The sequence below is a fragment of the Pipistrellus hanaki genome, assembly GCF_964339955.1.
Source record: "Pipistrellus hanaki genome assembly, chromosome: 4".
NCBI lineage: Eukaryota > Metazoa > Chordata > Mammalia > Chiroptera > Vespertilionidae > Pipistrellus > Pipistrellus hanaki.
This window is the reverse complement of record NC_140506.1, coordinates 60,174,633-60,191,652: the sequence shown is the minus strand read 5'-3', so window position 1 is coordinate 60,191,652 and position 17,020 is coordinate 60,174,633. Positions and strand designations below refer to the sequence as shown.

At 38.1% G+C, this 17,020-nt stretch overlaps 1 protein-coding gene across 3 annotated transcripts in view; it reads left to right on the top strand.

The window, feature by feature from the left end:
- The window catches only part of TRIM36 (tripartite motif containing 36), a 38,982-nt gene extending 28,064 nt beyond the window's left edge, over positions 1-10,918 (top strand). For all 3 annotated transcript variants that reach the window (XM_084881378.1, XM_084881380.1, XM_084881379.1), the window contains exons 8-10: positions 3,111-3,401; positions 6,332-6,629; positions 8,230-10,918. In XM_084881378.1, coding sequence (XP_084737504.1) covers positions 3,111-3,401; positions 6,332-6,629; positions 8,230-8,581 — 941 coding nt within the window. In that variant the 3' untranslated portion in view covers positions 8,582-10,918. The remainder of the gene's footprint in view (positions 1-3,110; positions 3,402-6,331; positions 6,630-8,229) is intronic.
- The last annotated feature ends 6,102 nt before the right edge of the window (positions 10,919-17,020 follow it).

The window sequence follows — 17,020 nt, the reverse complement described above, 5'->3', positions numbered from 1 at the left end:
AACTTTCTTATCAGGACATCAGTTATATTAGTCATATTGGATTAGTGCCCACTTTAATGACCTCATTTAAACTTAATTATCTTTTTAAGGACCCTATCTCCCTCCAATAAAATCACATTCTGAGGTGCTAGGGATTAGAACTTCACATGAATTTTGGGGAGACACAGTTCAGCCCATAAGACTTGCTTATGTTTGTGTTTTGCTGCTCCCCAGAAGAGAGTTCTTCCTTTTTTTTTTTTTCCTTTTTTTTTTAAATCACCTTTTCACCCTCCTCAGATTTTTCTTTTAGTGAAGGTGAACAATTACAATTCTTAGAAAGGTATATTTAATTTTAAAACATAAAGAGGCCATTAAGAGTGCTAATGTTGCAAAAGAAACAGTGATCACAGGCAATTGAAGAGGCAGAAAAACTGTTGATTTAGATAAATGAAATGCAGTGACAGCATTTCAGATACATCTACACTAATAAAAGAGAAAGATGCAAATTAACTGTGCCTTTGCAACACCCACCAGCCAATCAGGAGTGAGTATGCAAATTAACCCAACAAAGGTGGCAGGTTAATTTATTTACATACACAGGCACTGAGTGGCCAGGAGGGGGGTGGGAAGCAGGTGTTCAGCACTGCCCCAGCTACTCCGGGCCTCTGGGCAGCGTAAGAATGCGGAAAGGTGGCTCTGGCTGAGCGAAGGTGGTGCTGGCAGCCAGGGGAAGGAAGGCCCATTCTTGCATGAATCTTCATGCTTCAGGCCTCTAGTTGATATATGAACAAGCAAAGATTTGCATGCAGACCTGAAAGACAACCCCTGGAACAAATTCTGAGAGTGATTCCTTAAGGTTGGTAGGAGGTGGTTTAATAAATTAAAAAACAAGAAGTGTTTATAGAGTAAGCAGCACATTAGACACCTGTATATAAGAAAGGTTAAACGGAATCATTTGGGGGTCTGAAACATGTTGATTCCATTTTAATTATTTCGTATGGGGAAAAAGGACTCAGTTTTTAAACAAATGGCTTTTGAACAAATTTCTGGAAGAAATTAAGTTTGAGAACCAAGGTTCCACTGTATATATTTGTTACTCTTTGAAATGCTGATTCTACTTCATACACTAGATTCCCCCAGGGTATACTTTTTCATAAATGCTAATTTACTTAGAGATACAGCGTCCTCCTTCCCTGGTGATCCCCCAACAGTCTTGGGAAAGATGAGGTAGGAGGTGGGTAATCTTGGGTAATACCAGTGTATAACAGTGTACAACAGTGGGAAGTGGGCACCCAACTTCTGGTTGGTAGATTATGGTCTCCTCTTTTTTTCCTGTGTGCACATTTTTTTTAGTAAGCTATTTTTCAAAACAAAGGGATGTCGGGTTGGGCCATACTAGTCATACTAGTTATTTGTACCTAGTGTTGTTTTTTTTTTTACTTTAAAATGTGTTTTGGATGACTTTCTAGATCTCATTATGGTTGCATAAATGCACCATTCCCAGACACGCTAATACATTGCTACATATAACGGGGGGATTAGGAGAAGAGGGAGACTTCTACTTCCCATTTCATATACTTCTCTGTGATTTGATAAATAGGTTTGCTTGTGTGTGTGTGTGTGTGTACACATGTAGTAACTCTAATAGTTTATTCTTAACCATATAATTCAGATAGTTTAACTTATTAGAATTTATTCTATGAAAAGGATTATGGATATGCACAGTGATTTAGTGGTGGTATTTTAACCATTGTATTTTTAGTGAAAAATTAGAAGCATATAAATAGTTAAAAGTTGATACATCCCATACAGTGGAATACCACTGAGAGAAAAATGCTGGCAGGATCTACACAAATTTATTGTAGTGATTATCTTATTAGAAGCTACATAAAACATATTTTTGCATGTTTTATGTAGCTTCTAATTATCTTACGAAAATCATGTTTACTCTAAGAAAATATTATTTAACTTGCTTTACAACTTCTTTTAAAAAATGAAAATTGTATAATGTTTCATTGAAGTTTTTTGCTATGTTCACCAAACTTAGATTTTAAAATATTTATTAAAAGAATTGTTTATAGGAAGATACAATTTAATATTTTAAAGTTGAGGGTTGTTATTCAGTAGGTAAAAATTGAAGGCATACAGTTAAACTTTTTATTTTATAGTGTTTGCAGAATTAATATAAAGCTAAAATCGAGTCTTTCAATTTTTGGTCTCATTTTTCATTCTTTTCCTTTTAAATTATAAACACAAATGTACCTCTTTATTTTATTTATTTATTTTTATTTTTATTTTTTTAAATATTTTTTATTGATTTTTTACAGAGAGGAAGGGAGAGAGATAGAGAGCTAGAAACGTCGATGAGAGAGAAACATCGACCGGCTGCCTCCTGCACACCCCCTACCGGGGATGTGCCCGCAACAAAGGTACATGCCCTTGACCGGAATCGAACCTGGGACCTTTCAGTCCGCAGACCGACGCTCTACCACTGAGCCAAACCGGTTTTGGCCAAATGTACCTCTTTAAATCTCTAACTGTTTTTGATGAGAACACAAAAATTTGATTTTTGACTGATATCAAATAAAGAAAAATTGAAAGGCAGAATTTGAGGGAGTAGAGCTTTTAATTTGGGATTACTAAAATGGCATAAATGCTGTCGTATAATATCTGCTTAAGTATCTGCTTAAGTGTGCATTACATTAGTTGACTGGGTCCAGTGTACTGTGGATCTTTAGGTTGTTCATCTTGCTTAAGAGGGACTTTATGCCTGTTGCTAATAGCTGCCCATTTCCCCTTCTCCCAGTTCCTGGTAACCACCATTCCAGTCCTTGATTTTATGAATTGGACTGTTTCAGATACCTCTATCATGCAGTCAGTTAAAACACTGGCAGCATCTACACAAAAATTGTCTTTCTGTTCCTGGCTTATTTCACTTAGTATGTCTGCAGTGTCTGTCTATGATGTCGCATGCACAGGAATTATTCTTTTTCTCATAAATAGACTTACAGATTTAGAAATTTGAACAGTACAGAAATCATTTAAGTGTTGCCAATGCATTTTTTATTGAGGGAAAATATAGATTCTTTAATAACAAAAATTTAACATTTTCTTTTTCATAATTTTTTCAGGCATAGATGTGCCAGAGATCAATGAGGAACAGAGCAAAGTTTATAACAATGCTTTGATAAATTGGCACCATCCAGAAAAGGATACAGCTGATAGCTATGTCCTCGAATATCGGAAGATTAATAGAGATGAGGAAATGTTGTCTTGGAATGAGATAGAAGTTTGTGGCACAAGTAAAGTTATTTCAGAACTTGAAAGTAACTGTAACTACGCTTTCAGAGTAAGAGCCTACAAGGGTTCAATCTGCAGTCCCTGCAGCAGAGAATTGGTTCTTCGTACTCCTCCCGCTCCAGGTATGATAACCATTGGGAATTAAAAAGCAAAGCATGGGGAGAGACCCTGATAAACGTAAACTTGCCAATGTCTCTGTGTAGGCCTACAATAAAAGCAGCTCTCATTTGTAAAAGTTTATAGAAACTATACCCAGCTAGGTTTTAGGAGTGGACTGATTATATTAATGTCACCATGCTGGCTGAGGAGAGAATTTGATTTTTGACGGATATCAAATAAAGAAAAATTGAAAGGAAGAATTTGAGGGAGCAGGGCTATTAATTTGGGATTAAATGGCATAAATGCTACCGTACAAGTTTTAAATAGTATAATTCTGTATTTTTTTAGTGTATCGAAATCTCTAGAACATAGGATCTAGATAGATAGTTTAAAAATGTATTGGTATAATATGAAATAGAATTTTGATTAACCAAATTTAGGACTTGTCTGGATTTTCTAACACGGTGATTTCTAACTCTTCGGGATATATCAGAACCACGTGGACAGCTTTCTCCCCAGCCATGGTCCCTCCCCCTTTCAAGTTAAAACCTACTGATACTGCTTATAGATGTCTTTAGATTTTTATAGAATGGGGATGAGTTACAGGTTAGTTGATGTTCACTGTAATGTCTGCATGGACAAGGGACACTTAGACCAAGGAAAACCTTTTGCCCTGTTGGTCACTTCCTTAGAGGCCTGTCAGTTGGCTTCCAGACCCAGTGGCTCCTGCCCATTTGTAACAGCTTACATTTCCATATTTTGTGCAGTCTGTCCTTCCTTCCCTGTTTATTCAAAGTGTATTTATTCACTGTTGGTTTTTCATTCACGTTGTGGCTAATTTTTAAAGGAGGGTACAGATAAATAGTGTTGGCTAAAATGATTTTTCTTTGATCTCAATAAAATCCAATAGAGAGTTTTAGGATGGATTTGCAGTTATTGTGTAAATATTTCATAGTTTATGCAGTCTTCACTTTCCTTTCTAGTCTCTGACTGGAAGTGGAAGAAAAAAAGAAACCTGAAAGTAGCTGCTGTTTTTAGTAGCATAGTGGAGGGGGAAGGAGGAAAGGCAGTGTTAAATGTTTTCCTTTTCTCTGAGAGAAGCATATGAATAGGATGACCATTTAAATTCAGTATGCAAACTGGGAGACATTTGAGATCAAAAGGAAGCACGCATGACTTACCATATTGACACTATAGGCATTACCAGGAAGAATGAATGTTGGCCACATATGGAGGTTTTAACTTGCTAGTAGACAATTTTGAAAATTGTGGTATAATATAGTTAAAATTTATCATTTTAAAGTGTACAGGTCAGTAGCATTAAATACACTAACAATGTTGTACAACCACCACAATTCACATCTGTAGAATTTTTCCACCTTTTCCAAACTGAAACTCTGTGCCCATTAAATAGTAACTCCCCATTCTCCCTCCCCACAGAGCCTGGTAACCACCATACTTCTTTCTGCCTCAATGAGCTTGCCTGTTTTAGGTTCCTCATACAAGTAGATTCACAGAATCCTTTGGTGACGGGCAGGTTTCAAGGTTCATCCATGTTGTAGCATGTCAGAATTTTCTTCTTTTTTAGGTTGACTAATATACTAGGAGCCCAGTGCATGAATTTGTGCACCTTGAAAGGAACTGGGGGCCATGAGGCTGCTGTGAGCACAGGGGTGGGTCTTGGCCCATCTTCCATGCCCCTGCCCAGCTCCTCCTGCAGCAGTCCCAGATCCCATCTGCCAGTAGCCCCATTCCCGCCACTGCCGCTCCCACACTCTGACAGCACTGGCCCTGCTCACACCCACTGACAGCGAGGAGTGATTGGGGCTTGTTCCAGCAGTGGGTGCGAGCAGGGCCAGCACCATTAGTGTGTGCAAGCAATGGCTGCTGCTCCGATCGCCCCTCAGGAGCAGGGAGAGGTGGAGTAGCCCTGAGGGATGATGGGGCTGGCAGCCACCGCTGGCACCTGCGCGCAGGTGCCAAGCAATTGGGCTGGTGCCAGCAGCAGGTTTAAGCACTGGGCGGGACTTCGGCGCATAGGAGCAAAGAATTTTCAGTAACCACCAGAGGCTCGCCCAGATGACAGCAACTGGCACCCTGCCTTGGTCTGACGCCCCTGCTCACCGCCTCCACCATCCTGCCATAGTCAATGCCCGCCATGTTCCATGCACTCCCCTTGGTGGTCAGCACATGTCATAGCGATTGGTTGTTCGGTTGTTCCACTGTTTGGTCTTTTTGCATATTAGCCTTTTATTATATAGGACATTACATTTTCTTTGTCCGTTCATTTATTGGACATTTGGATTGTCCCCAGTTTTTGGACTAGCAGCCACTGTTAAGCTTAATGGATTTGATAGTCTTAGAAGTAATCTTATATCCATTCTCTAGTTGAGGAAATTAAAATTTAGGTTAAATTGCAGTTAAATGCTTGAGCAAGATTCAAACCCATGTCTCTCTGAACAAAAAACCTATGCTTTCTTTTTTTTACGCTGTACATTGTTCCCATGTTGCCATGTTGATGAATAAGGAAAAGATGTTATTAAAATTGCTGTTATTTTTCAAATTTATAAAATTTGGAGTAAATATTTAAGAAAACATAGATATAATATTTATGAAAATGTACAACCCTTTATTTTAGGGGTAAAACACAGACCTAATAGTGTGGAATACTTAGGATAGATTTGTTATATCAATTCCAAGCAACCACATAAGTTTTCTCATATTTAAAATACATTCTTCTGCCTTTGAGGTTTCTGAACATTTTCAGGTATAGAGAATTTGCTGGAAGTTATTTCTAAGTTAGAGTCTTGGTTTGTCATAGTTTGGTCTAGGGTGGTAAGATATATCCTGTCTCTTTTCAGTAGTTTCTATTTGCAAAACCTATCATATTTAACAGTAAATTGTAGAAATGCTAGTAAATATTTCTCAGACTAATTGTAAGCTTTATTTACAGTTTTCAATTTCCTCTTTGATGAAAAATGTGGTTATAATAATGAACACCTCTTGTTGAACTTGAAGAGAGACCGTGTAGAGAGCAGAGCTGGATTTAACCTCCTGCTTGCTGCAGAACGCATCCAAGTGGGGTACTACACAAGCTTAGACTACATCATCGGCGACGTTGGCATTACCAAAGGGAAGCACTTCTGGGCCTTCCGGGTGGAGCCCTATTCGTACCTGGTCAAAGCCGGAGTGGCTTCCAGTGATAAACTGCAAGAATGGCTTCGTTCTCCCCGGGATGCAGGGAGTCCAAGGTACATTCTCTACGTTGATCTGCAACTTGATACTTTTAAAAAAGTAAACATGCTTGTTTTGCAAGATAAGCTTCTACATAGACCTGAATTTACTTATTACAATCCCAGCATGCTTAGATTCAGCGGTTTTGACTGTGCTTATGTGGTTGCCTAAATAAAGGAGTTAGGTTTCTTTCTTCGCCCAGAAAGTAATGAGATTTAGCAATTAATTTATGATGCCACAAGTAAATAAGTCTGTTTTGTATACCTCTGGATAATGAGATAGCTTTGCAGTTTTAAATTTTGAAAATCACATCAGTTTCCTTATGTGATAAAAATCATCCACATATATAGTGAAATACCTCTAGTTGCCATACTTCATACTTGATATTAACTTGTTCTTTTGTCTTTAAATGTCCCATAAATACTTTACAGAATTGAGTCATGGTAAGCATGTTTCCACAGCAAATAATTTCAATGTCTTAAGACATTGACTATTTAATGGAGATTATTCAGTTTAACTTTTTTAGATGGTTTATAGCGAACTAGCCCAGACAACTTTGTAATAAGTATATATTTTTATTGATTTCAGAGAGGAAGGGAAAGGGAGAGAGATAGAAACATCAGTGATGAGAGAGAATCATTGATCGATAGGCTGCCTCCTGCACACCCCCCACTGGGGATCAAGCTAGAAACCCTGGCATGTCTCTTGACCAGAAATAGAACCAGTGACCTCCTGATTCATAGGTCGACCCTCAAGCACTCCGTCAAACTGGCTGGGCCAAACATAACTTTTAACCACTTACATAAACAGAATCTCAGGTTAACAATCTGAGCGATAGGAAAAAATTTTGCACCAAGATGAGAAATTAACGTAACAGTGAAAATTGTATTAGAGAAATGTTTAAACAGTGGCATGTCCACTTGATAGAATATTAGTATTAATCATATTTTAGGAATGTTAGAAGTAAAAACAAAACAAAAAACCATCATTAAAATGGTTGATGTTATATGGTCATCTAAAAAGCAAAGTATGCATAGGAAAAAAATGGAAGGAACTTGGTATCAAAATGTTCATAAGCTGCTATTTTCTATACAACAGCGGAAACAAGCCTTCAGAATACTTGCTACATCACAGATCTATGCAGAAATCCCTATTGGAAAGTAGAGTTCTGTGGAGGAGAGTGAAACATGCCTTTTTCTCCTGCGTTATTATGCAGTGCCTATTTATTTCGTTTGTAATTCCTTGGATTAAGGCACACATCTTGGTTTGGTATTTTCTTGTGTATGATTGTGTGCTATAAATATTTAATCCTTGACAAGCCCTTTAGTCCCTGTCCCCCTCATTTATTTTTGAAAGGCACAAGTTATTTTATAGCTTCTCATCTGTGTATTATCCAGTTAAGAGTGGATGATGTTTTAAGACGGAATTTGGGGTGTATTTGTATAATTCTGAATGGTAATGTGTAATCTTATGTTTTTGTTTTAATGGAAGGTTTTTGATATATAATTTATTTTAATGTTACATCAGTGTATATTGTCTTGTAAAATGTTTCACAGATGCTTGAAGGTCTATAGGTAATGATCCAGATAAGATTCTACTTTGTGTGTTGTGTTTTAGATATGAGCAAGACAGTGGACATGACAGCGGAAGTGAGGATGCCTGTTTTGATTCTTCACAACGCTTTACTTTAGTTACTATAGGCATGAAGAAGTTCTTTATACCCAAGTCACCTACTTTTAATGAAGCTGAGAATAGAGTTCTCCCCATGCCAACAAGTATAGGAGTTTTCCTCGACTATGATAAAGGCAGAGTGAGCTTCTATGACATGGATCACATGAAATGCCTTTATGAGCGCCAGGTGGACTGTTCGAGCACCATGTATCCAGCGTTTGCCTTAATGGGCAGTGGAGGAATTCAACTGGAAGAACCCATCACCTCAAAATATCTAGAATACCACGAGGACGTGTAGTTTAAGCATCTGATGTGGCTTAGAAGGAAAAATGTAGGCAAAACGATGCCTGGGTGTTTGCCTTCGTAACTAATTACATATCATCTAAGCATTCTGTCGCCACACTTGTTTTTTTGTGTGTTTCTTCTTAAAACACTGAAAACTTAAACAGCTTTGCCTTTTCCATGTCACTCTTCTGCCTTTCACAAATAACAGGAAAAAGACACACTGAAATGGTTAACTGGATTGTCTTATTTTTATGAACATGAAATTTATTTATTTATGTTAGCTGGTGTTGCTGATCCTTACATTCCTTTTGGGGGGAAGGCATACAAATGTATTTATTATGTCGCTTTTTATGTTTGGTTTTTCAATTTTATATCATGTTTGTGTCCTAAGAGAAGATGTTTTTAAAATGCCTAATGGATAGAAGTTAGTACTAATCACTGTGTCTTGGATTTGTTTTTAAAAGAAAAACAAAGATAGATGGGGGAAAGGCCATAGAAATGGTAATATATTTAAATGGAAAATTATGTATTTTGAGATGTGTAAAGAATATTAACAGTATATTTGCCTGGAAAATGAATACTGTTGTGTTTGTTTTTTTTAAAGATCATAAACTATTCTTAAGGACATGTAAAAGTGTTTTCTTATCTGTAACGCTCATATGTGCATGTGTAGAAAACATAGTTTCTTGCAGGAAACACAAAGTTAGTGGTTAACACATGTAGCTCTTCATTTTAAACACTCTTTCCCCCCCTAGATAAACTTGTCTGGGAAAACTTGTATTTCATAAAACATGCTTTATGAAAATATTTGCACCTATGTTGAGTAATTATTTTTTGTAAAAATTAGTGAAGATATATTGATATTTGTCATTTTTTGTGTGTTTTTTTTATCCCCTCTTACTGTGTCTTATGATTTTCATTTTTAGGCACAAATATGACATATCAGATTGTCCTGGTTTATGTTTACATTTTAAAAGAGTTCATGATCTATTTTTAGTGTTATTAAATATAATATGTGGAATAACTAACTGGTCAGTTATTTGCATTTTCTGTGGCTCATTGGTAATGAGCATTGGTAATAATAAGTAAAAATACAAATTTAATTGTTTAGGAGTAATAACCAAAATCATAATGACTGTATTCTTTTAAAAGTTCTCTTCATTTGAAGAATGACTTTATCTAAATTTTATATTCATTTTTGAAACATCTTTTTCTTAGGTTGTTTTATTTAAACTTTTTTTTTTTATTTGAAGTTAAAATGTTAGAAACTATATAGACTGTTATGCATTAGCACTTACAATTTTGGAATGCTTGTGACGTATTTTCATAGACTAACAAAAACCTTAGGCCTTTTTTTAAACTACATATTTTTAAATGGAAATCTGTTATTCAGGCTGATAGCACAAAATTAGTTCCCTCTCACAACCCAAATAGAAAATACACTGGAGAATTTCGTTGTTTAGTAGGCTGTGATCCTTTCCCACCAAGGACTGGCACTTTATGATAGAGGCTGAACTAAACAAGGATGCAGTGTTGTGTGGATCATTGTGCAATAAAACTGCTGACGTCGCTGGGTGGTCAAGTTTGATAGTCTCAAGCCCGTGTAAGCACATATCATGTAAACATTAAAAAAAATAAAGCTTTAAATAGGAATAGGAAAGCTATTTCAAATATTGTATAGTTGTACATAAATTGTTCTGGATTTCTTTCATTTTTAATAAAAATTAAAGGTCAAGTGGAATTATTGAAATTGTTCTAAGAATTCTCTGTTTATATGGAAAATGGAAGCAAATTATGAAAAGATGTTTAGCTGAATATATTAACTTAGGTAAAGTTTTATATAAAGTTATTTTGGGCATTTAATTATTAGCTTTAATTGTGGAAATGATCATTAGAGAAGCTTAACATGAAACTAATTTACTTCAGTTCATCGGTTTGTCTAATTTTTCTGATTCATAATGGGTCACATTTTGATCAGATTGAGTGGTCCTTTAGGTTCACCTTTATACTCTGGGTTATGGGGCTCTGGTAGTTGTGGTTCATTGTGGATCGCAGTGGGCTATCCCGATGATACTGTGTAATAACTTCTCATATTTACTGTTCCTTTAAAAAAACCAAAACGTGTTTTTATTGATTTCAGAGAAGGGAGAGAGAGAAACATCAAGGATCAAAGTATGCTCTACCAGATAAGTTTGCATTCATTTTACTAGTAAAGGTGTTTATGGTGTTAACATACTGAGACTTGGGCATCTTCTTTTGCTTTAAAAGTAAACCTGAAGGAATTAAAGGTTTTAAAATTTGACTTGGGACTACTTCATTTCACAAAAAAAACTTTTTAACCTCTGCTATTTATGAGACACTGTTCTGTGAATTGGGTATAAAGTGAGCCAGACAGTGGTGTGGCTTGGGTGCCTACTTTTAAGAGCTTGCTTTCTACGAAGGAGAGAGAATAAAAATGGGACTTCAGAGCATATGAGGTGGGAGCTAATACTAGATTTGGTGATCAGGGAATCCCCTCGGAGGAGGTGAGACAAGTTTGATAGCTGATGGCTAACGGCTGGCCGTACAAAGAGGCGAGTGAAGAGCTCCCTGGGTAGGTGGAGCACACGAATGCACAAAGGCTTTGAGAGAGTGAATTATTCAGATTTCTGGAAGGAAAGATAATTCACCCTGGATGGTGCAGCTAAAAAGAAGTGAATGAAAGGATTGCTTAGTAGGGTTGTCGAACTCAATCAGAGAAGGGGCCAAAATCTAAAATCCAGCCTAAATCGAGGGCCGAATGGTTTACTGAACAGTCATAAACTGACAATGTCATAAACTGACAGCGGAGTGCAGTGATGAGAGCGCGGTGCGGGCCACATTGCAAGGCCTGGCGGGCTGGATTTGGCCCGCGGGCCTTGTGTTTGACACATGTGGTAGAGGGAAGGGCAACCTTAAAGGACGAAGCAAGCAATGGTGAGCCTGGGGAAAGACTAGCCACAGCCTGAAGAGCATGGGGGACAAGGGGAAAGGGTGACTAGATAGATCTGAGAACAGGAAGGGTTGGTTGGTGGAAGCTGGGTTACCACGGGAGGCAGCTGTTTCTAGAAATGTGCCAGGACGGAGGGAGCGAGAAAGAAATAGCCTCCACCTGTTCTGATCCGCAGCCTTTGACCGAACCCGGCTGGAAGCCAGCCAGCAAGGGCTTTCTAGAGATGCAGGCAGCAGGGGTCATCTTCCCGGGGCAGAGAGGGCAAAGCAGGGCCCTGGTGGTTGGGGGGCAGGGGCACAAATGGAGAGTAACTGGCACAAGCGGGGTGGGATTGTTGAATCAGAGGGAGACGGGAGGCTGTGGCCACTGTGCTGACTGCTTAGATAAGGGTATTTATGCTGTTCTGAAATGTTAAAAACAGAAGACTTAGGGAGCCTGCACCTTTCCCCTTCCAGCTGTCTGGTTTTCTCTTCCTGGTTGGTTCTTTTTTCTTTTTTTTTCTTTTTTATTATATTTTATTGATTTTTTACAGAGAGGAAGGGAGAGAGAGAGAGCTAGAAATGTCGATGAGAGAGAAACATCGACCAGCTGCCTCTTGCACACCCCCCACAGGGGATGCGCCCGCAACCAAGGTACATGCCCTTGACCGGAATCGAACCCGGGACCTTTTAGTCTGCAGGCCGAAGCTCTACCACTGAGCCAAACCGGTTTCGGCCCTGGTTAGTTCTTTTATGCTGCCAATCTGAGGCTAGTGAAGCTGCTGTTTTCCTGAGTTTGCCTCCTCTTGTCTGAAATCTCTTCGGAATAGGAAAGAATCAGTGCTGTGGTTAAGAAGACAGTATCCTTAAAGTGCTGACCAGACCGATGCCTGCAGGCGAAGTAAGATTGTAGAATACCGTCCAAGTGAAACTAAGTTGGCATGTGCCTGCCTGTGAATAATTGAAAAATACTTAAAAATCCATTTCCCCTTTCATTTCTCTGTGTAACTTACTCGAACTCAGTGGTTTATTTCTTAAATGCCAACACCGCTTGCTTTTAGAAATCCTAGAAAAAGTTGCGTGGTGTTGATGTTGGCACCTGTTTCAAATGCAGGTTGAGTCCATACTGACCAGCCAGGTTACATGGCTGCCGCTGGAGGTCTGCTTTCTGTTCCTGTAAGGCTTGGTCTCCTAAGGCACCAGTCCTCTACGGGCAGAGCTGCTCTCCTGTGGAACAGTATACCTGTCCCGTAATCTTAAGACTTGGAGCAACCTTATTTTCTAATTTCCTTTCCTAGGTTGGGTGGTAAGGACTATTAGCTTCTGTAAAAGTATTTTACATCTTTTCAAAATGATATATATCTGTATATTTTCAAAAATAGCTCCTTAATTTTCTTTTCCCTGTTTGGATTCCTTTTACCGTAGAAGGCCCCTCCATTTGTTTAAGCAGAACACTTCCGACAATATGGAAAAATTGTAGTTCAGAAATTATTTTCTTGGTGAAATTTTATGGGTCACCAATTCCTCTAACTTTGACATGCAAGCATTTGAATTCCTTCTTGGGGCATATCTAATATGCCTTAAAGTTTTTTAGTAATAGGGAATTCCAAAAACATTTTTAAAGTGTAATGGTTGGTACATTGTAGTACTTGTCGAAAGGTGACCTAATTGGCTTATAGGTTTGGGGGAAAGCAGAGGGCTCCATGAGCAAACAGGCTGCGTGATGCTGTTCAGCTAAGCCAGGCATGTGATTTTTGCAGTTCTCAGCATTTAGTGCCCACTTAACTCTGAATCACAGGGTTAAGTGGGCACACAGGAACCTATTAGTTATGGTTAGGGTGGATTTTGGTTTGGATTTATGTCTGAGGTTTGTCACTAACTAAATGTGTGATCTTAGATAAGTTGTTAACCTGTGAGCTTCATCCATCTGCGAACTAGTTGTAGTGGTGCGAGTGAGAGAATATAGACAAAGGATGTAACCGTCTCTGGTGTGTTAAGCCACTCTATGGGGGCTACACATATAGATTATGAGCAGTTCTGAAACTCAGATTTAATTTCCCGAGAGATCTTTTACAAATATTTGAAAACAGAGTTTCCCCAGAAAATCATAAGTCATGTAATTCAACTGCGGTCATTTACTATAATCCCCCAAATCAAACTGGAGAGGCATATGAATCATTAATTTGAGGTATAATTCAGCCAGTTAGATAAAAATTAAATCCAGTTTTTTGTGAAATCAAGTTTATATAGTCCAGATGTATTTCTTATTATGTAACAGTGAACAAGAGCTCAGAAAATATGCAAGAAAATCACTTCTGTGGCCTGTGCCAAGTGTCAGAGTCTCAGGTAAAGTTGTTTCTTGATAGAAGAGATCTCCTTGGCTCCTGGAACCTGCAGCTGGTCTGTGAGTTAGGAAGCAGCAGGCAGTGTGGAGCAGAGCTTCTAAGTGTTAATGTTCATGTGAGTCACCTGGGGAGGGCTGGAGAGTGCATTTCTAACCGGCTCCAGGTGAAGCCAGTGCTGCTGATTCCCGGCCAGGGGAGCCACTGGGCTTCAGAGAATCAGAGGATTCCTCCCTGTGTGTGGCCAGGGAATGGAGAGGAGTTACCAGAACATAAATTATTTTTTCGAGAAAATGTATCAGGCTCAACTGGAATGGGATCTGTGATTGGAAGTGGGCCCCAGAATATGTACAGGTAAGGCCAAAAATTACTTCTTAAGGAAGCTTTGAATTAGTGTGGATTCTTGGGCAAACTTTCAGTTTAAGCTCTCCAAAATGCTGTGTCATACAGTAAGGCATAGGTTGCAGATTTGATTCCAGACTACCGCAATAAAGCAAGTATTGCAATCAAGTAAGTCTTGGCTGTTGGCAGGGTCTTTATTTCAGTTTTTAAAAAACCTATCTGTAAAGCACAGTAAAGTGGAGTGCAATGAAACAAGGTCTGCCTGCCTAAGAGAGAGTTTGGACTTCCCAAATTCAGTGCAGGGGTCATAGGTTTGATTTACATCTCAGCATGTATCTTCCAGACTGTGTCTTGAGTAGAATTTGCTTAATCCTGAGCCTTAGTCCTTGAAAATACTACAATGAGTTAATTGTAAAATATAATCACAATTAGCTAAAAGGTTTGTTAGATAGGATTTGTCATTTCAAAAGTTTACCATTTGTTGATTGCTATATTCCAGGAACTATGCTAATTGCTTTATGCCAATCTTCTTATAATTCTCATAACACATTGAAGAGGATTTTGCCCATTTTGCAGGAGAGGAAACTGAGCATCGACAAGATTTCATAACCTGCATGGATCTCAAAGCTTATCTGTGGCAGGGCTGGGATTTGAATTCAAAACTTATCCCAAAATGTAAATGTTGAGCTATTAATCAACTTTCCTATGAAGGTTAAACCCATTTAAATATAGAGCACTGTTTGCCAAATAAAGTGATGGCAATAATCGAAATATTGTTTCTATCATTTCTTTAAAAAGTTTTTAATGACTACATAGAATTTCATTGTTGGACAATTAGAATTTCTAACGATCTCTTATAAATAATGCTTCAAAGACTGTCCTTAGTAAGGACTTTAAAAGTGGCCACTCAGGAAGAATGTGTCTGTATATGTTTTGTTTCCTCGCCTGAAAATGAGAAAAATACCTGTCCTCTAAAAAAGCAAGAAAACTTGAACGCTGGTCTTTGGGTGGGGCAAGCATTCTGCCATCTCCATCTTTTCATGTTGTCATAACTTGCCTGCCCCTGAAAGCCTTCAACGCTCACACAGAGCTTTGAACAGATCTATAGTGAATTGGGAAGATGAGAAATTCCCAGTCTTTTCAATATAGTTACTGAATCAGCTTTTCAATATTTTCAAAGGCAACTAAAACTGTGAAGTTTGCAACTCAAATGGTTTGACAAGGAATCTGGCGGTATATTTGCAGGCAGTTTTCAGATTCAGATCTATTCTAAAATGGGTGGAATTACAGATTCCAGTGAGGGACAATCCCATTATCTACAAAGTGCACCTTGTGTAGTCATCAGTAGAGATCTGTGTACTTTGGTGACAGTGCCCCAAATCTGACCTTGTTCATAGTCCATAGGAATCTTCACTTTGTTCCTTTACCCCAAAATATGTTGTTTCAGAAAAGATGTTAATTTAATGTGTGAACAGTCTCATTTGAGTCTCATTTGAGATAATTTCCCTAATCCCCCCAAATAGTTTTTTGCTTCAACAGTTTTAATTCAACCAGGATAACCTCGCTTGTCTTTCAACCTGTCTACACATCATTTATAATTAGTTTGAGAACTGAAATTACTTTATACTTGAAAAAGCTATTTATGAAACTGAAAAGGTTATATTAGCCTATGTTAGCCTTCTCTCCATATCTGTTATATACTGGTATAGTTTGAGTTAGGGGTAATAGAAATGAAAAGAGATCCAGAGCCCTAGAGGGCTTGCTTTTTAATCCCATTTGGGGATTGTGGTGCAATGTGAAGAACGTTTGAGTGGGTAGACTTGCATTCACGTCGCAGACCTGCTCCCTATGAGGGAGTAACCATGGCAAAGGTAATTACCTCCCATCTTCACACACGGGGAACAAACTTCACGAAGTCCCAGTTTCCCTAGAAGCCCTTGGGTTTCTTTACCATTCTCCCACCCAATGGAATGTACTTGTTGGTTCCTTTCAATTACTTGAGCCTCTCTTGTGATCGTGTTAGACTGAAGAAATAAGATTTTTCTTTACTTTTGTGTTGTTATTTTTTCCTGGGAATTTAACAATTTTATTTTTTGAGCTAGACCAATATCTTGGATTAGATGTAAAAAGTTGCCTTTACATTGTTGTATTGCTTCTAGTAGTTAACAGTTATCTTGGAATTAAACTTTGGAGGTAAGTTAGCTCTGTAGCTTGCTTGGAATAAAGTATCTGGTATATAGTAGGTGCTCAGCAAATTCCAGACCTGATCAGCCTTGTCATAATGCCAACATGAACTTCTAAAGTATAATGACTCTTTAACCTGTACACTGGGAGAATTTGGAAGTATCATATATATATATATTCAGGATCAGGTTTGCTCATGTGCTTCTACTGTTACCCCCAACTCTGCTGTTAGTGAACAAAAATCTTGAAACCAGCACATCACAAAAGAGGGAATCTAAAAGACCAAACCATGTTTGGAGATATGTAAAATAAGATCACATTGAGATTTTGCTAACACATCAAATTAGCAAATATTTTAAAGTCTAACAATACCAAGCATTTGTAAGCCTGTGGACCAATAGGAACTCATACATAGCTTGAGGGAGGGTAGATTGGTACAACCATGTTAAGATAATAGTTTGTTATCTGAAAAATTTAAAGGTTCGCATACTAAATGACCTCGCAATTCTACTCATAGATGTATGCTTTAGAGATTTCATGGTCATGTTCGTCTGGATCATGTACAAAAAGCTCATAATCCCAACTTGGAAACAACTCAGATGTCCATCAGTAATAGAATGAAGAAATAAATTATA